Here is a 21610-nt window from a genome sequence, read left to right as displayed (position 1 = left end):
CGCAAATGCCCAAACTTGCCGGTTGTTGTTGTCGTTGTTGTAGCAGTGCTTGCCGGTTAACGTGTTGTCTGATGCAACTGCCGCTCGGACACACCCAAACTTCCTTACAATGAGGGATTGAAATTGAAAGTGAAACCCTTTAACGGTAGGGATTACACAATATTTCATTTGTGGAGTCCAATCAGGCAAATGTAATGTGCCGGAGTCAGCCCGGTCATAAAACCGGCTGTCATGGAAATTAAATGGAATGCGGCAGAGAAGGAAATTTTAGAAAAATTTTTCAAGGGCCAGTTGACAACTTTTTTAGCTCCACCCCCAACCCTGTGCGGAGCTTAATCCCTCGGGCGCCAAATTATATAGCGCCAGAATAGAAATACCGGCGAGACCAAATAAGTTGTATGCTTTGGAAGACAAACTTTGGTTTTTTGTTCAACTGCCCGTTAGCAGGTAGGACTTGATCAGCAGATCGTAATTTACTTGCGTTATCATAGTGATAACAAGCTGGGTTTCTACCTATATCTGAAGAGGACTTTCCGTAACACCGGATATCCGCTAACTTATACTACATTGTAAAACGCCAGGATTGAAATAAGTGCAATGTTTATGTAAATACTATTCGTTGATATATGTACATATTTATTTTAAAGGTGTTCTCGTGTCCTTACACTGCAATATCAATCTCTATTATAAATTTTAAAAATTACTTATTTTAAACTTCATTCAGTTTTTATTATTAAATACATAAAATGTAAATGTATTAAACCCTCCTAATCATAATCTTATATTTTATAATTAAATCTAAAATTATATTCATCTTTCATTTTTGTTTCAAACAACTCATACATTCCCGCTGGTCCTCTAACTCGAGTCTATAAACCATTAATCAGCGTAACAGTGGGACTGTGTACGCAAATGCCCAATAAACAAGAGTTTTGGGCGCAACGTGAACATAGTTAAAAAAAATTTAATATTGTTAGCACATTGGGAAAGCATACATTTTTCGAATTGGGTACCAATAACATAATTTACATTGCATAGCGGGCGATAATGTTGAATGGAATTGAGATAGAGAATACCATTAACCTATCAAGACATTAGTAAGTAGGCAACTACCCTTGAGTAACAACAATTATTGTATTTCCCACCATATTCCCATCCATACAGCCCGAGCCATCTAAGCTACCACCTGAGCCACCAGTCTCACCATTACCACCATCGCCTTCGTCACCATTATCCAGCAAGACCGTGCTACTATGCACATCCGATTGCACATGCGCGTGTAAAACATTAACATCATCAAAATGTAAATCACATTCACCACATTTGTAACGGGGCTGCAAATTCAAATGCTTATTTTCGGCATGCGTGCGCAAAGTTGTAGGCATCGAGAAAGTTTTTCGACAATTGTGTACAGCGCACGCGTATGAACGCAGCTGATGTGTTTGGCGATGACGATAGAGTATAGCTTTTGATTTGAAACTTTTGTTACAAATATTACAAGTGGGTGTACGCGCCGCTGATTGATGTGTCTTCATATGCATTTTCAACATGCCTGGACCTTTGAAACTTTTCCCACAAATTTCGCATTGTGGTTGCTTTTTACAATTAGCTCGTATCCAATTCGTATGTTGATACATATGATTTTGTAAAGCTTTGAATTGTTTAAATTCATGCCGACATAAATTGCAAATATGACGGCCCGAGCTCAGTACACTGGTTTGTTTAGTTATAAAGTCGGCAATAACTTTAGGATCGATATCGGAATTATCGCCAACGCCAGATGCAGCTATTGATGAAGCGGTAGCGACAAGTACGCGCGAATTGGACACTGTTTTCGATGTAGCGACCTTACGTTGTCTTTTTGGTGTTGACGTTTGACTGCCCACAGAAGGGCCATTGCGTTGACCGCCAACACTTCCTGCTACGCTACCTCCACCACCACCTGCTCCATTATTAATACTTTGATTAAAATCAACAACGGTGGCGTGCATATTCGTACCGCAAGCAGCCTGCATAACTTCTTTCACATCTGTTTCAACGAGTTCGTCATCTGAGCCAACCTCCATTACAGTATATTGCAATGTATCCCCATTTTCGTTAACCAAATGCTGTTGACTACCATCATCACTTATAAATTCCGTACCATCCGCTTCCATTACGTGCATCACATCTGCGCCATCCTCCTCAAGTAGTTCCTCCTCTTCCATATGTATCTCTTCGATAATATCATCGTCATCATGTAATTGAATATGGTGTTGCTGACTTACATCACCATCGCAGTCGCTCAGTTGGTGATATTGCTGCGTGTGATGATGTTGTTGCTGTAATTGTTGGGTGTGTTGATGGTGATGTTGTGAATGTCCTGCATTCGTTGTAGTAACAGTTACATCTTCTAGATACTCCAATTCTTGTGTTTCACTCTGTGATAAATTGTCTTCATCTACGATAGTGTGGTGACCTGCAGCAAGCAATTGCTGATGCGTTATTTGATCATCTTCCACAACAATCGTCTCACATATTTGATCTTGCTCATCATCGTCATCTAGTTCAATTTGATCGCCATCAATGAGATGGGGCTCATCGGGTGTTATTAAACCATCTTCGTCCAAAATAGCAGAGCTGCCATCTTCCGCCGTAGTCACAAGTACGGTGTTGGCAGAGCGCTGAGGTATCACCTGTACTAATTGTAAAGTTTGTTGTCCATTTGGTTGTTGTATCAATTGCAGCGTTTGGCCACTGGTTGTTTGTATAAGTTGTGGTGTAAATTGTGGCTGCGTTGTTACAGTGTTAGTGTTGCTTGCACTGGGTGCTGCTTGCATTGTTGTGCCGTTGCCGGTATTAATGATTTGTGCTATCTGTGGTGGCCCGGAGTGTGTGACAATTTGTGCTGTTGTGATTATTTGCCCATTGGGCAAGACAATTTGTTGTGGCAAGGCAGTTGCGGCGATTAACTGCTGGGGCTGTGGTTGTTGTTGAGTTTGTGTATGCAAGGTTTGTGTTGTTTGTGTATGTAGGTGTTGCTGTGTTGCGTTAGTTGTAGATTGCAACTGATGTGTTCGTGTTGAAGTGACATTTGGCACCATTGTCTGATGTGAAACTAGCTCGATACTTTGTTGTTGATGTTGATGCTGTTGGGCACTCTGTTGGCGATGCTGCTGCGCAGATTGCCCCTTTTTCTGTTGACGCTGTGATTTTCGTGCTGTGTTTGCTGCTTTTCGTTTTGTTGACTGCTGTGGAGTCTGCCGTAGTTGCAACTGCTGTACTTGCTGCTGTTGCTGCAACTGCTGTTGTTGTTGCAACTGCTGTTGTTGTTGCAACTGCTGTTGTTGTTGCAACTGCTGTTGTTGTTGCAACTGCTGCTGTTGTTGTTGTTGCTGCTGCTGCTGCTGTTGCTGCTGCTGCTTTTGTTGCTGCTGTAACACCAATTGATGTTGAAGCAGCAGTTGACTTTGTTGTTGTTGCGATTGCAACTGAAATTGTGCATGCGGTTGAATCAATTGTAGTTTAGGCGGTTTGCTTTGTGTCACAATTTTTGTTGGCGCTGGCGCCGGTTCTAATTTTAGATCATTCGTTTCTTCTATAACCACACGCACTGTCAGGCTTTTGATATACTCTCTGAGCTCTTTATCGCTGCGTTCCACCTGTTTCTTAAAGGCATGACAACGTGACACTGCATGAACACACTGAATGCAAATTTTGTCGGGCCAACCTTCGGTGTTTTCAATATTAACAGCCGCACATTCCATTAACATTTCGGCTATTTTTTCACTGAACAAGGGGCGCATATCTTTTCGTTCTGCTATACAAACGCGACAGATTTTATCCAATTCCAGCACCTTTTTTCGTTGCATTTTTGTATGTGCTACCGTTGTAGTCCTCAAGTCGTCAATTTTTTTTTACGAGAGGAACAACTAAAAAGGAAAATATTTAAATAAGCAGGTATTTCATAAATTATGAAATAAATAAATAAAGAATACCCATGGAATATGCAAGGAAAAGTATGGAAAATTTAACAGTATTTTAACAGCTTGTTAAAGCCGAGGAAAATGAAAAAAGCAATCAGGAAACTGGAAACCTGAAAATCCATAAAATCGGCAGAATTCTGTGTTTTTTATTTATTTATTTATTAGTCTACAAATTTAACAATTTATCAGACCAAATATAGTTTACAGATTAATTACAGAAGCATACAAATTGAACAAAATTATATTATAAAATATGTATATATATTATTAAATCAGTTGTCGGGATGGACTGTGATGCCGAGCAACGGGAATTGATTATTAGTGCTGTCGGAATGGACATGATTTCGAGCAGCTGATGTATATTTGACACACAAATAGTAGGGCTGCTATGTGTGGGTTGTAAGAAAGGACGTTATTCCAAGCCATCCGCAAAAAGTTACTGGAGCTGGTGATAAGACGTGAGTTCGAGCAGCTGATCTATTTTTGGCATACAACAAGTAGGGCTGCGATGTGTGGCAGGTTGGAAAGGACGTAATTCTAAGCCACCCACACAAAACACAGCGTATTTAAGGTAGTCAGCAGAGATTTTTTTATTACGTGAGTGATTCACACTTATCAATGTTTTTGCAGTGCTTATTGCAATCAGTACACAGACAACGAAGAGGCTCGTGCATCCCAAAATTCGATCTGCATGTGCTTATATGATGCGGTTGAAAATGTCTAGATGGTTGTTGTTGTTGTAGCAGTGCTTCGCCCCACCTAATAGCTGCGACCAATCACAATGTCTAGATGGTCTAAAGGGAATATTAAATAAAAGTTCACTAAGCAGAAAAGGGCTATTTACCATCCCTCTAATAAGTCAAATTGATTAAAATTTAGGCTCAAGGGTTAGCGGATAAGATACGCGGTTCGATAATTCCCTGCATGTTAGTCGTAAGAGGAATACTAAAATCCACAGGCCCAATAAAAAATGTTCTCGCTGCAATCGGGATGTTTTTGCAGTTACAACTCGATATATGTAATTGGGATGCTCTGGTGGCTCGCCGAAGGTTGTCGGCTCATCCGTTCTACTTTGATAAGCTCGATGCATGCCCAAATGTTGTTGTTGTTGTAGTGATAAAGTTACTCGTCGAAGGCTTTGGAGAGAGTTATCGATGTGATGGTCCTTTGCCGGATACAGATCCGGCACGCTCCAGTAACAGCACAATTAAGGTGCTAGCCCGAACATCTCGGGAACGATTTATATGGCCACATTAAACCTTCAGGCCATCCCTCCCTCCCCACCCTCAAGTTCCATGAAGAGCTATATATTGCGCTGGCACCCTGAAGGGTTGCGCTACACAGCCCCTTGAATTTGGTATTTTAGTCGCCTCATACGACAGGCATACCTACCGCGGGTATATTCTGATCCCCTAACCCGCTGGGGACATGCCCAAATGCATATCGCGCTCCTAAGTTATTGTTGTTGTAGCAGTGCTTAATCGATACACATACATACATACCCCTATTGTACTAGCAGTAGCAAGATACTCAATTCGGCAAACACTTTTTCATGGCAATATTACTATGGAAAAAAACGCGAAAATAGAATCGACACACATTACCTCTTTGTCGACGCTTCCCAAGGCAGTTCTATGTACCGGAGCGACTCGGGATTTTTCCCGACCAAGGAATGTCATTTCAGTGTGACCCCATTTAATTTGTTGCGTCCCTCCCACAAATTGTCATCCTCCCAGCAGCTCTTAGCAGCAGGACTGCTCCATATTCTCTTACTCCGGGAAGGCATCGAATCCAATCCGGGTCCGTCTCCTGACCCCGGTCCTGAGAAATGGTTTTGCTGCATCTGCCGGAAAAGAATCTTTTTAGGACGGTCATACTCTGTTCAGTGTGTCTCGTGTAAGGGATGGTTGCACCGGACAGGTTGTTCTGGGCTTGATCCCAAAACCCGACATCCACGTAACTTTTATAAATCTTTTGTGGCTCATTGCTGTTCACGCCCAAGGGCGTCCCGTAGTCCCCCCCCACTACCATCCAGCAGCCCCGCTGCTCAGCAAGCCACATCAAGTACCCACTGTTGCTCGCGCCTCACGGAGCCAACAACTCAAACAGCTGCTACCACTCATAACTACTACCTTCGTAGTAGAGTCGGTAGCAATACTGAGCATCAGCCCCTACCCCCGTCTTCTCCCCCCCCCCCCCCCCCTCTTTTCCGGCAGCAATCGTGTAGGTCAGGGAAACAGACTCTTAGTCCCGTTTGCCAGCACAGAATATATAGGTTTGCGACATCCGCCCAATTCAGCTCCTGCCTTGGGTGGTGCCACTTTCCTAGATGTTCTGGTCTCCGCGACGGCAACCCCCCGACGGGTTTCATCGCGCCATGTTGGCAGGTCGTAAACCCAAATCATCCGGGTACCCCAATGCTTGCCCAAGGACGCCCAGTCCCAGGGCCACAACAGCAATTGCGTCCTGGCCTTCCACAACCCAGGCGTAGTCACCCGTCACTTACCCCCAGAGTGGCGGCGTCTCCCTTATGCACTTCAGAATTCTGCAGTTAAACTGTAATGGACTAACTGGGAAGATTACGGAGATAGTCGATTTCATGAAGCGGCACAACATCCGCATTGCTGCGATTCAAGAGACTAAACTCACAGCAAGAGCTGCATTGCAGAACTGCTCTGGGTATAATGTCCACAGGAAAGACCGCGAGAGCGGAAATGGAGGCCGCCTCGCGTTTATCATACACCACTCTGTGCAATATTATATATTTGATCTTGGCATCGACCGCAGGGACAATGTCTTAGAACGTCAAGGCCTATCTGTCCGGTCAGGCGATGCAAACCTAGAAATCATCAACATCTACATCCCTCCTGCCACCTGTTGCCCCAGTGGATACCGCCCTAATATCAGAGCCTTACTCACTGGCAACAATCGCATTATCATAGGCGATTTCAATGCCCATCACGATCTATGGCACGCAAACTTGCGGGCGGACAGTAGGGGTGAGATGTTGGCGGATCAAATAGAAGAACCGACGTTCTGCACAATAAACGGAGACGCCCCCACACGTATGGTAGGAAGCTGTCACGGTTCGCCAGATATCTCAATCGTGAGCGCAGAACTCGTAAACTTCGTCAACTGGAAGCCGATGGCAACATTGGCATCCGACCACCTGCCTATACTTATTTCGCTCGAGCGTACCGCCAAATTCATCGTCACCGAAAAACGCACTTTCATAAACTTCAAAAAAGGAAAGTGGGAAGAATATAAATCTTTTACATACAACCGCTTTGCTGCCCTCCCTATCCCGACTGATGCCCGCCAAGGGGAGCGTGCCTTCCGTAAGGTCATTGAATCCGCCTTGGCACGTTTCATTCCCGCCGGGAGAAATCCCGAAAGCCGGCCCCACTTCCCGGCGGAGGCCGCAAACCTAGCGAGAGAACGTGACCTTATAAGACAGCTTGATCCAGGCGACCCCCAAATAAGGGATATAAACCAACGCATCAGATTGCTTGTGGACGAATACAAGCGTGCGAAATGGGAGGAGCACCTAAGAGGATGTAACCTGTCTACCGGTGTGGGTAAACTTTGGTCCACCGTAAAGTCCCTATCGAATCCGACTAAGCACAAAGACAAAGTTTCCATCGCCTTTGGCGACAAGGTGCTGTCGGATGCGAAAAAATGCGCGAGCGCTTTCTGCCGACAATATATAATGCATCCTACGGTCGACAAAGATAGACGGAGAGCCAATAGACACGCACATAAATACAAATTCAGCGCGTCACCAATCACCATCACCGCTAAAGAGGTTGAGGACGCCATTGGTCGCGCAAAACCATCCAAAGCAGTGGGCCCAGACGGCATAGCCATGCCGATGCTTAAAAGCCTAGGGAAAGAGGGTTTCAAATATTTAGCGCATGTCTTCAATCTGTCTCTTTCCACCTTTGTCATACCCGAGAAATAGAAAATAGCCAAGGTGGTCCCGCTACTAAAGCCTGGGAAACCAGCTAACATAGGAGAGTCGTATCATCCGATATCTCTCCTATCGCCAGTAGCAAAGACGCTTGAATCCATTTTGCTCCCTAATTTCCACGCAAATTTGCAGCTAGCCTCTCATCAGCATGGCTTCAGAAAACTCCATAGCACTACCACCGTTCTAAATGCCATTAGCACCCAGATAAATTGCGGTTTAAATCAATACCCCCACCATAGAACAGTACTCGTAGCGCTAGACCTATCAAAAGCTTTTGATACGGTCAACCATGGCTCTTTACTGCAAGACCTGGAAGGGTCTACCCTTCCCCCATGCCTTAAAAGTTGGGCCGCAAATTATCTGGGTGGTCGGCAGGCATCGGTGCAATTTAGAAACGAAACATCAAAACCAAGGAGAATTAAACAAGGGGTGCCACAGGGTTGGGTCCTATCCCCACTTTTGTTTAATTTTTATATATCTAAGCTACCTTCAGCGCCGGAAGGAGTCACAATCGTTTCCTACGCCGATGACTGCACAATAATGGCCACAGGCCCAGGCCCAAAGATCGCTATGCAATAAAATAAGCGGCTACCTCCCTGATCTCTCCAGGTTTTTCGCCTCGCGAAACCTGGCATTATCACCGACTAAATCTTCCGCGACCTTATTTACAACATGGACGTCCCAAATGTCGACCATTTTGAACATCCACGTCGATGGCACTACGCTACCGACTGTCCTACACCCCAAAATCTTGGGTGTGACGTTTGATCAGGATCTCCATTTTGGTGAGCACGCAGCGCAATTGTTCCGAGAATTCAGAGCCGTAACAAAATCCTTAAATCCCTCGCTGGCAGTACCTGGGGAAAAGATAAAGAAACGCTCATGACTACATACAAAGCAATTAGCCAGCCGATTACGTGCTACGCGTCACCCATATGGTCGCCAAACCTAAAAATTACCCACTGGAAGAAGCTATAGGCCTGCCAAAATACTGCTCTCAGAATTGCCACGGGCTGTCTTCTTATGTCCCCAGAACACCATCTGCATAATGAGGCGAGAATACTCCCCATCAGGGAGAGATATGAGATGCTGACCAAACAGTTCCTGTTGAATACCCAGAAACCTGAGCATCCCAACAGACATCTGATTGATGAACCAGCACCGCCTAGGGGCTTGAGGAGTCATCTCCGTAAGCATTTTGAGGAAATACGGCACCTGAGAACCCAGCCGTATGAAGCGAAAAAACACAAGCAGGTCCTTGGTGAACTCCATATACAGGCGTCGGACCTTTATGCCAGGAATTGCCTGGTGAATCCAGTACTTAAAGAAAAGTATCCAAATCTCGCGGAAGGGGAACACATGCTCCCCAGGGAAACGCGTGTCACTCTTGCTCAACTTCGTTCTGGATACTGTAACAGGTTAAACTCGTACCTATCCAGAATCAACCCCGACATACTACTACATACGCTACTTGGAGTAAATGAAACGGACATTTCAATAGCAAGGAGCAAAATGCAAGAAGATTTAGACTCATTGTATAGATGGCTTTGCACTAATAAACTCAAGCTTAACGTTAACAAAACTAAGTTCATGGTTTTATCTAGGACGACCAATAGAGAATCACTTAATTTTGATCTAAAAATAATGAATACGAGCATTGAGGATGTCAAAATATTTAAGTACTTAGGGATCCTGATTGACAATCAACTGAGGTTTACAGATCATATTGATTATATTGTTGCCAAAATTGGCAAAAAATTGGATTTTGGAAGAGATCGTGTAAACTTATTAGTAAGAAATATAAGTTGAAAGTTTATAGATCCATCATAGAACCGCACTTCTTATATTGCCCTACAATATTCTTTATTGCCAATGAAACACAAATAGACAGGTTACAAATTATGCAAAACAAAGCTATGAGATTTATATTGAAAGTGAGGTACGACGCTTGCATAAAGAGTATGCTTGATGCACTAAACTGGCTGAGCGTGAAACAGTTGATTTTTTACCATAGTATGAAATTTGTATTTTTTATCAAGCATGGTATATTACCAGCCTACCTAAGTGAAAAACTTGTTTATGTGAATGAAACCCATTCTTACATAATCAGGGAAAATAATAATTTTAGATTACCTCTTCTCAAAACAGAAATGGACAAGCAAAATATATTTTACAAAGGCCTGAAATGTTTTAATGAACTACCTAATCATGTTAAAAATTGTGAAAACTTAAACACCTTCAAAAAAAGTTTATTAGAATATTGCAAAACCCTTCCAATAAGATCAAAAATTTTGTATCTGTATTTCATGTTACTGATCCTTGAGCGTACACGGCAATCCAAATAGACACAGAGGAGCCTTATGCATCAGGTCAAATACATATATTGCTCGCAATCAAATTAGGAAAGAATTCCTGAAAATATCGTCCCAGACAAACAGTTGGAGTGTTCATGTGAATCACGTATATTCCTACAACAATGATATATTATAATTAATTATGTTTACATAAAAGCTGGTACAGGGAGGATTGGAAACACGTCCTTTCCAACCGTCCGATAAGAGCGGCTTATTCTGCTGAGCTGCTAGCTTTTGGGTTGACCGGAATCAAATGCATTCCGACAGCATAAATAATAAAACTGGGTAATCATACGTCTTGGAGTAGGGCAGGACTGAGAACACGTCCTTCCAACCTCCCAATGATAGACTCCAAGACTCGCCCGTTGGGACCACCAGTTCCCGTGCTGATCGGAATCTCATGCATTCCGACACCCCAAACGCTAGAATCCTATTATTATTAAAATGTATTTAAAAATTTGTAATAATCTAAGTTTTAGGCTTAAAACGCCGTAATAATAAATAAATAATAATAATACAAAATGTATGCCCCGCCTGCAATGTGTCCCCACATGACACCAACCATCTCTTTAATTGTAATGTGGAACCAAAGCCTCTAACACCCCTTTCCTTATGGTCCACCCCTGTTGAAACGGCAAGTTTCCTTGGACTCCCGTTAGAGGATATTGATGACAATTTGTGATCGGTCGCGACTGTTAGGTAGGGCGAAGCATTGCTACAACAACAACAACAACACCAACAACAACAACACCAACAACAACAACAACACCAACAACAACAACAACAACCCCTTTGTCGATTTTAAGCCGCCTTCGACAGCACGAAAAGAAGCTGCCTATATGCCGCTGTCTAAATTTGGTTTCCCCGCAAAACTTATACGGCTGTGCAGAATGACGTTGAGCAACACCATCAGCTCGGTCAGAATTTGGAAGGACCTCTCAGAGCCGTTCGAAACTAAACAAGGTTTCAGACCGTGTGACCCCCTATCATGCGATTTCTTTAATTTGATGCTGGAGAAAATTATACTAGCTGCAGAACTTAACCGCACTGGAACAATATTCTATAAAAGCGTGCATGGATTTGATGATGAATGAGGACAAAACAAAGTACCTGCTACTATCGAACAAAGAGTCAGCACATATGCGCCTTGGCAACCACGCTACTGTTGACATCCATAATTTCGAAATAGTAAAAGGCTTCGTTTATTTGGCAACCAGCATTAAAACTAACAAAGGATAAAATCCTCAAATCTCTTGCTGTTAGTACTTGGAGAAAAGCAAAGAAACGCTCATTACCTCATACAAAGCAGTTGGCCAGCCTATTGCATGCTACGCGGCCCCTATATGGTCGCCAAGCTAAAAACTACCCACTGGAAGAAGCTACAGGCCTGCCAAAATACTACTCTCAGAACCGCCACGGGCTGTCTTCTTATGTCCCCAGTACACCACCGACATAATGAGGCGAGAATACTCCCCATTAGGGAGAGAAATGAGATGCTAACCAAACTGTTCCTGTTGAATACCCAGAAACCTGGGCATTCCAACAGACATCTGATTGATGAGCCAACACCGCCCAGGGGCTTAAGGAGTCATCTCCGAAAGCATTATGAGCGAACTCCACAAACAGGCGTCAGACCTTATGCCAGGAATTGCCCGGTGAATCCAGTGCTCAAAGAACAGTACCCAAAGCTAGCGGAAGACGAACGCATACTCCCCGGGGAAACGCGTGTCACTCTTGCTCAACTTCGTTCTGGATACTGTAACAGGTTAAACTCTTACCTATCCAGAATCAACCCCGACATACAAAATGTATGCCCCGTCTAGCTTTTGGGTTGACCGGAATCAAATGCATTCCGACAGCATAAATAATAAAACTGGGTAATCATACGTCTTGGAGTAGGGCAGGACTGAGAACACGTCCTTCCAACCTCCCAATGATAGACTCCAAGACTCGCCCGTTGGGACCACCAGTTCCCGTGCTGATCGGAATCTCATGCATTCCGACACCCCAAACGCTAGAATCCTATTATTATTAATATGTATTTAAAAATTTGTAATAATCTAAGTTTTAGGCTTAAAACGCCGTAATAATAAATAAATAATAATAATACAAAATGTATGCCCCGCCTGCAATGTGTCCCCACATGACACCAACCATCTCTTTAATTGTAATGTGGAACCAACGCCTCTAACACCCCTTTCCTTAAGGTCCACCGCTGTTGAAAGCGCAAGTTTTTTTGGACTCCCGTTAGAGGATATTGATGACAATTTGTGATCGGGCGAAGCACTGCTACAACAACAACACCAACAACATGTGAGAACTGAATAAAAATGTTGGCTGGGTAGTTGTATGTTTAATAAAAATGTTGCCGAAACATTGTAGCAGCACGTCGTGAAACATTGTTGAGGTAGGCCAGAAACATAATTTTACAGCAGCCCTAGTTGATTTGCAACATTTACAACAACACTCTTTCACTAATAAAACAAATGCAAGTAAACGAGCATTATCTTTTCCAATTGATAAACACTATATTTTTATAATAATAAAAAGCAACCAAACAAAAACATTCAGGGAAAAACAACACGGAGCGGGCGCACACTACATACAGTAAAAGGAAAAAATTGAGAAAAGGCGAAACTAGCTACGCGGCAGCCACTATTGCGAAAACACGCCATGTCAAAACGAGATAGCGAGCCACACGAACAGTACGAGCTGAAACGAAAAATTTTATGTGCCAACAATACTCGTTTTGACGTAGAATAAAAAAAGATAGGTTTCCTATTTTTAAAACACATGCAATGCACTAACAAAACTGCACTTATATATATATATAGATATATATTCAGCTGTTTATAATACCTCATTTATTTTAGCTGAAAATCGCTTTTCCTTGCACTTTTCAATTAATTAACGAGCACCCAACTTACCTGTTCCACTCGTAGTTAATAAATAGCTCCTCACTATTTAATTAGTGTGTGGCTACTTTTTAGTTTGAATGCACTTTGCTGTTGGGTGACGATGAATTTAGAATTTTAAGGCTGTACCCGTAATCGTTCGAAGATTTCACTTTTCTTTTCAAAGACCAATTTAGGCCGTTGAAAGATACGAGATCGTTTATTGAAATTGGAAATACAAATTATTAATTTAACTATATAAAACCGCAACAAAAACATTTGCACCAATTAAGGAAACGAAATAACTAGATTTTCATGCGAGTGAAAATTTTATGTTAAGTGTAGCTGGAATTTCCTTTTTGTACAGCGCTCGTTTGCGGTGAATACGTCCTTTTGTCTTCTTCTGACGTCGGCAAATCACAATGGCCGCCGTTTGCATTTGATGTCGTTCGTGTGATGTTTGCTTCGTTGAAAAAAGACGATTCGATGTCAGTGGTTGTTGCTGCGCTAGCTTTTTTGTTGCTTCTTTTTATATCAACGACCTCTTTACTAAAGTGAGATGAGGATATAAATATCCGCGCATACCGTGTTTTAAACGTGTGAAAGTGAAATGGTACGAACGTGTTGAATTTGGTTTGTCAGCGGCTCAGTCAGCTGTTTTTGTTACGAGCGTTGCCAAATGGTAAAAATTTAAAATTGTTTTCAAAAAATTAACAAGGGACAAAGTTCAACGAAAGGAGTAATCTATTTCCGATATTTTTCACTACTTAATTTACTGCGGCCTCCGTGGTGTGATGGTAACGTGCTCCGCCTACCACGCCGAATATCCTGGGTCCACGCCCCAGGCAAAGCAACATCAACATTTTAGAAACAAGGTTTTTCAATTAAAGAAAATTTGTCTAAGCGGGGTCGACCCTCGGCAGTGCTTGGCAAGCACTCCGAGTGTATTTCTACCATGAAAAGCTTCTCAGTGAAAACTCAGTTGCCTGGCAGATGCTGCTATGAGTCGGTATAAAATAAGTAGGTCCACGTCACGCCAATTTGTAAGAAAAATTAAAGGGATCACGATGCAAATTGGAAGAGAAGTTCGGCCGCGACATAAATTTTTTTTTTTTTAATTTACACTTAAGCATGTATAATTTTAATAACAATGGTCTCAAAGCTGTCTGATATATAAAGGCCTTTTACACGAAGAGGTTTTCTGACAATTTTATTTTGACATTCAGCCATCAATTGCCTTATACCAGCCTAAATAATCGAACGAAGAAAAATATCGTTGCCTAAATGGCCCATCACTTATACTTAAGGCTCCATTACCGATACTTAGCGTAGACTTGACTTGGCTTGCGAACTGTCACTTACAGTTCTGTTAAATGAACATTGCATGTTACTGATTACTCAAAACTTAACTTGACTTAGAAGTCTGTTGAATTTTGATTTTCTATGTAAGTTCTAAGTGACGTTTACATTTTGAGATGCCATTTGTTTGTTTCCATTTCATTTTGACATTTTTTTATACAAATTGACATTTATTTAAAAATAAATTTCAACGCTGATTATCATGCCAGATTTTATGCGCCAAGTGGAGTATAATCGTGGCTAAGTTGCCAAGTTTACGCCAAGTCAAGTCAAGTCTATGCTAAGTATCAGTAATGGGGGCTTTAGATAGACTTGACTTGACTTGGCAACTAAGCCACGTTTATACTCCACTTAGCGCATACAATCTGGCACATAATCAATAAATGTCAATTTGTATGACAAATTGTCAAAATGAAATGGAAACAAACAAATGGCATCTCAAAATGTAAACGTCACCTAGAACTTACAATGAAAATCAAAATTCAACAGACTCCTAAGTCAAGTTAAGTGTTGCTAAGTTTTGAGTAATCAGTAACATGCAATGTTCATTTAACAGAACTGTAAGTGACAGTTCTCAAGTCATCTCAAGTCTATGCTAAGTATCAGTAATGGGCCCTTAACTTTTTAATGCGGTATGTTCTGAACGGGAACGGAATGTTCTCCCTGTGTGCAAGTGGTGCACCTGACAGGGCTGCTGCATTCGTTCGCAACGATATTTTTTCGATTTGTCAGGTTTTGTGAAAAATTATGAAATATTTTATTCAAGCTCTATACCACACAAATATATATACCAAAATGTCAAAACCCGATTTTGTTTTGCATATACAATATTTGACTTTATGGTTGTCGATATTTCGACCTCAGTTTGAAGTCATCTTTAGGACTGGAGATTAAGATAAAAATTACTCTAAAAACTTTAAACACACATGAAAATTGACAACTTACACATATGGTTGTTGCTTATCGACTAAAATTTGGGTTCACACCCCGGGCAAAGCAACATCAAAATTTTAGAAATAAGGTTTTTCAATTAGAAGAAAATGTTTAAGCGGGGTCGCCCCTCGGCAGTGTTTGGCAAGCGCTCCGGGTGTATTTTTGCCATGAAAAGCTGTCAATGAAAACTCATCTGCCTTGCAAATGCCGTTCGGAGTCGGCATAAAACATGTAGGGTCCGTCCGGCCAATTTGTAGGCAAAATCAAGAGAGGACGACGCAAATTGGAAGAGAAGCTCGGCCTTAGATCTCTTCGGAGATTATCGCGCCTTACATTTATTTATTTAATGGTAAAAAAATGTAACAGCATATATGAACTAATAAACTGTAAGCGACGCTCAAAACACATTTATCACCAACCGTTGTTGTTGTATGGCGAGAGAACATACAAAGGTGGTGGAACAGAACACGAACAAATGAGACTCAGCATTGCTAGTAGCTATTTTTGATGAGTTGTCTGCAGGCTTGTGCACAGTGGTCCGTATCACTCTTAAAATTCATACGTATATCCGTGGGAGTATTTATAATGTGCAACATTTCCAGAATGAAGCGTTTATTATAATGCTTTTCTTGTTCTAATATCGCTACCTTTTCTAAATATGTATAGTGTCCTGTGGTAAAACAATTGTTCTTTAATTTTGTAAGTTGTTAATTTTTATGTGCATTTAATGTTTTTAGTGTAATTTTTATCAATTGTTTTTGTTTTTATCGGCCTATTGATAAATGATTCAAGTTTCGATTCGAGCTCAAGGCCGGAACCACCGCTGTATAGCTAAATGGTTAGCGCAGCATGCCTAAAGCGTACTGATGATGAAGTCTTAGCACCCTTCGCAATGGATCTATCTGCGCAGCTATGGCAGGTTGTTTGAAAAATTTACAATACAATTTTTCAAATTTAGAAAAATTAAAAAATAACAATAATTATCATTAGAAAAAAATTATTGCTCTGGCCTTGATCTCGAATCGAACCTTGTAATTTTTATCTTAATTTCCAGCCCTGAAAATCACTTCAAAATGAGGTCGAAATATCGACAACAATAAAGTCAAATATTTATATACAAAATCAAAATCGGTTTTTGACATTTTGATATATATATATTTGTGTGGCCTAGTCGAATAAAATAACTACAAAAGAAACAAATTATGAAATATTAATCAATTTTATTCAGAATCTCCGAATTGCGAAACTTATTTTTTAAAATAATCACGGATATGTATGAGCTGTTGTCATTTAAAACGGCGTCAGCTTCGGAACGATGCAGATTTACACCTGACAAAAGCCTGTAATTTTACTGGCTATCCCCAACATGAAGTGGGGATAAATATAAAGATACAAAATATTCTGGGACAAAGCAGTTTCAAAATTTTTCTTATTTTGAACTTTTATCTTCATACACATTCAGTGTTCCGACTATATGAAATTGCATCTTAGTGAGCGACTAGGTGTTAGTTAAAACCTCACGATTCATACTGGTACGTAAATTCGGAATCGTGCTTCACTGTAAATTAAGCCAAGTTACCAAATTTCTAATATAACGTTTGAAATTATTTTTCAATGGTAAGTAATTATGCCAAAGAAAAAAAAAATAAGCCTAAATCCACCGAAATCAAAACTTTTAAAATTATCTACATTGAGCTGTCACATTCAAATAAAAGGCTCATCGGAAATTCGCAATTCTACATTCAACATAAAGACTTGCCGCGAAATATTTTAAGTTTTCATGGAGAATGTTATTTTCAGGCGGAGTTGTTGTCGTATTAACCAATTTTTGCGCAGAACACCTTTCTGCGTTGGCGGCTGTAGTGTCGATATTTTCTTTACAACTTCTTCAATTTAAAACTTGCTAAAAATATATAAAATAATTTAGAAGTTATCTGTTTAAAATCAAATTGTTGAAAAGAAAATTTTTATAAAATAAAATAAATTTGACCTGAAAACATATATTAAATTGAAGCTTATTGAGCTTCATTTTGGCGATCCGTCCTTGCAGCTTTTTGCCGTGTCTAGTGTTTGATGTACGAATACTTTCGACAAAGCGAATTTGGAAAAGGGATTAATTCAGTAAAAAAGTGAACGTGTATCCTTGAGCGTACACGGCAATGCAAATAGACACAGAGGAACCTTATGCATCAGTTCAAATACATATATTGCTCGCAATCAAATTAGGAAAGAATTTCTGAAAATATCGTCCCAGACAAAGAGTTGAGTGTTCATGTGAATCACGTATATTCCTACAACAATGATATATTATAGTTAATTATGTTTACATAAAAGCTGGTACAGGGAGGATTGGAAACACGTCCTTTCCAACCGTCCGATAAGAGTGGCTTATTCTGCTGAGCTGCTAGCTTTTGGGTTGACCGGAATCAAATGCATTCCGACAGCATAAATAATAAAACTGTCATACGTCTTGGAGTAGGGCAGGATTGAGAACACGTCCTTCCAACCTCCCAATGATATGACTCCACGACTCGCCCGTTGGGACCACCAGTTCCCGTGCTGATCGGAATCTCATGCATTCCGACACCCCAAACGCTAGAAATCCTATTATTATTAAAATGTATTTAAAATTTGTAATATTCTAAGTTTTAGGCTTAAAACGCCGTAATAATAAATAAATAATAATAATAATAATATAAAGTTTAAGCGTAAACATCTATAGATGTAAAAAAACACGGCTATTATACTACAAAAGCAAAAACATCACCTTTGATATGACAGAAGAAATCTGATAAAAACGTCTTTACAAAATAAATATACCACTTACCTGCAACACGGGCATGCAACACCAAAAACTGTAAAATCTCGAATCACACCACATCCATATTTGGATGCAACTCTGTGCTATAAAGCGAGACTATTCAGCAGACCAGCGAACAACTATACAAACTCAACCGCGCGTTGTTATTGTGTTCTCTCTCTCTATCTTGTTTTACCTTGCTCATGTAAAATTGCACCCCGTTTTGGTCCTTTTCTAAAAATTTAACAAACCGTTTTGTGAAATTCCCGAAATTTTGTACTCACTGTTCAATTAAATGTTTGATCCGTATATTTATGCACCAAATTTAATCGCGAAAAAGTTTATTATTTATATTTTAGCTTGAGCGATTGGGAATGCAATTTTTGTATTATGAAAAATTCTCGAGAATTTAGATTTTCATGTTTTTCCACAGGCTAACCGAGAGAGAACAGAATTATCATCGAAAGCTGAAGGAACCCGACACGAAACTAAGTTGCAGTTGGTTGGATAATGAGAAGAGCAGTACAGAATCATAATAAGACATATATGTAATAGTAGCATTTGTGATGATGCGGAAGTAAGGGCAATGGGGTAATTTGGTGGACTTCTCTTATATATCTATCCTCTTTGCTTCAAATGGCGTTAATTCTTACAAGATTAGTTGGAATGGATACTCTATATAAGTATTTTAGAATATTTCTCTTTCGTTTATTGCTCGATTTAGAAAAAGACCATTAGCGACTGGAAACACTTAAAAATGCAAAAGGATTTTCAGTTATTATAAATAGGAGCTGTTTGCAAGAAAAGGATAGGAAGGGCTTCACATTGGTTTCAATTCCATTTGATATTCTAAAGGGGGAGGGGTTTGTTTTTGTTTTAATTTGTTGTATTGCTGCCAGACAGTGCAATTATTGCTGGTGCATTTTTACAGTGGGATAGAAGGCATGGCTTTGATAAAGCATAGAAAACAGCAATGCGTTTCATTGTTATCTTTGGCGCTGTCAAAACAAAGCAACGCGTCCAAAGCGTTTATGTAAATCCGCCTTAAGAGCCAATTAATGGTGACTTATAACCATAAAACCATAACCAGATAAAACAGCTGATCGAACCTACCTTATGGAAATCAATGTAATCGATTAGTGGTGGCATACCATAACGCTAACGCCATAACCATACCATAGCCAACCAATTGGTTTTTGGTTTTTCGCCATATCCATAACCTAAAAATATTTGAGTTGGTGAATTAAATAACTTTTTGTAGATTTCATTCACTGTTTTGGACACGTTTTGACTAAGAGACTTATTTATTGTGGAATGTGTATATAATTTTTTGCGTTTTCTTCATTTTTATGAAATTTCCACGATTTTTAGGTTGAAGGGCTAATTAAACTTCCTTAACCCTAACGCCATAGTCGCAACCATACCCATATCCATAACCATCTCTAATGTGATCGATTAATGGTGCCTTAACCTAAAAATCGTGAAAATTTCATAAAAATGAAGAAAAAGCAAAAAATTACGAAGATATTGCACAAAAAATAAGTCTCTTAGTCATAACGTATCCAAAACAATGAATAAAATCTTGTTATGGAATCGCATTTTTGGTGGAAGCAGTAAGGAAGGCGGTCGGCATTATGTGGTGGTGCACATTGGCTAGCCATTGTCGGCTGGGGCGGGTCCTTGCCAACCTTACTGTTCCTGCGCCATAATCAGAAAAAAATGTCATATCATGCCTTTCAAACTCAGCTGTCAAATTTAAAATAAACTGACAGAAGCGCAGAGACCGACTCAAAACGCTTATAACTTCAAAATGAAACGACATCCGGTCGAACCGGATGCCACGGACGGACCGTTAACACTCAAAAATTTTAAATTTCATTCAAAAAATAAATCTAACGCAAAAAAAATTACCGAACTGGACACGGCTGGTTACTAACGCTGAAATGCAAAAAAATTAGAATAAGAAAAACAAAAAGGGCCGAATATAACTTGGGGCGCCGCGGTTGTTGTTGCGACACCCGGTGCATGTCCCACCCTCCAAACCATGGCCACCGACGCACCTAAATTTTCGATGGCCCCTTACCTGGTAACCCTACGTGCCTTTTAAATGAGCCAGAACACCAGCATTCCCATTTTATTTACAAATTTTATTCAATACTCATTTCTATTAACATATGTATGCTACAAAAAAAAAATACGATAGTGCAGGTTTCTTAACCAGGGCTACAGCATAGGCTCCAAAGCCAAAACAAGGCTGCTTATAGCATCGTTCCAAGACAAATTCAGAACGAGAAAAAAAATGTTGAACTACGAATAGCTATTTACACTATGAAAATGTATGTAAGTGTGTGTAGTATATAAAGTGAGAGAAAAAAAATGATCCAACAGTTCACACTTTATTGGGCCGAAATCGAAAACGAAATCTAATATAAATACTTAAGTCTGGCTAAGTTTGTTCTGTTGGGGGTTCTTTTCTTTTCTCTTACTTTTGCTCGTAATATTTCAAGTCATACATATATTTAGGTCTCCCCTTTTCTTTTATAATCGTTATAACCGTTTTGTGTGAAAAAAAATATGTAATTAAATGTACTTATGTATAGTAAATATACTACATACAAAGTAAGAATTTGGTTGAATACCCCCTTTTTTTTATTCACAAAACATATTTTAGGGCTATAAAGTTGGATACAAATTCCGATAATTGGGGCTCTCTTACAAAATTATTATGTTGTTGTAGTAGAACTTATTTTTGAGTGTAACAAAATATCAATTTGGTATAGTGGCATAGTATAATGATAATAATATGTAATATGTACTAAGAAAATTTGTTATAAAAGCAATAGAGATGAAATTGTGATAGCGCTATGTATTATATGCACGTATATTATTTTCTTCTGGTTGTTCGAACGATATTGCTAGCAATAGTGATTCATATGTATATATATATATATTGTATTTGTATGATATAAGAAAAAAAGTTCAAATCTTTTAGCCAATTCGTGCATAATCGACCAATGCTGCGATCGCGAATTTTTTTTTTTCTAACAATTTATGGTTGGGCTCCAAAAATGGATCGCCAAAAGTTTCACGTGATAAAGACGGCTTATTATGAATAAAATTTATAGAGCTAACTTCAATCATTTTAAAGCAACAAAATATATTATTAAAATGATATAAAAAATGTATGCCCTTTGTTGTAAAGCTAACAATTTCAAGTATTCAATAATAAAATTTGACGAAAAAAATCGACCCTTGTTAAATGGGTTAACCGGGCTGTATAAAATTCTCTAAGTACTGCTTAGAAGTTTCTTTTAACTATTTATATCTAAGGTTAT

The 21610-nt window shown here is 39.9% G+C and overlaps 2 protein-coding genes across 2 annotated transcripts in view; both read right to left on the bottom strand.

Annotated features, from left to right (window-relative positions):
* The window catches only part of Ip6k (Inositol hexakisphosphate kinase), a 281451-nt gene extending 262707 nt beyond the window's left edge, over positions 1–18744 (bottom strand). The window contains exon 1 of the mRNA XM_067771873.1: positions 18303–18744. The gene's annotated coding sequence lies outside the window, so the exon portion shown is untranslated. The remainder of the gene's footprint in view (positions 1–18302) is intronic.
* On the bottom strand, positions 601–13751 carry LOC137243780 (uncharacterized). The gene is made up of 2 exons (XM_067771867.1): positions 13217–13751; positions 601–3911 (listed from the first exon to the last, which is right to left on the bottom strand). Exon 2 carries the CDS (start codon positions 3849–3851, stop codon positions 1110–1112), a length of 2742 nt encoding a protein of 913 aa, XP_067627968.1. The 5' UTR covers positions 3852–3911; positions 13217–13751; the 3' UTR covers positions 601–1109.
* Positions 18745–21610: the final 2866 nt, after the last annotated feature.

Source organism: Eurosta solidaginis, chromosome 3 (genome assembly GCF_040869045.1).
Source record: "Eurosta solidaginis isolate ZX-2024a chromosome 3, ASM4086904v1, whole genome shotgun sequence".
NCBI lineage: Eukaryota > Metazoa > Arthropoda > Insecta > Diptera > Tephritidae > Eurosta > Eurosta solidaginis.
This window is presented reverse-complemented; position numbering and strand designations above follow the sequence as displayed.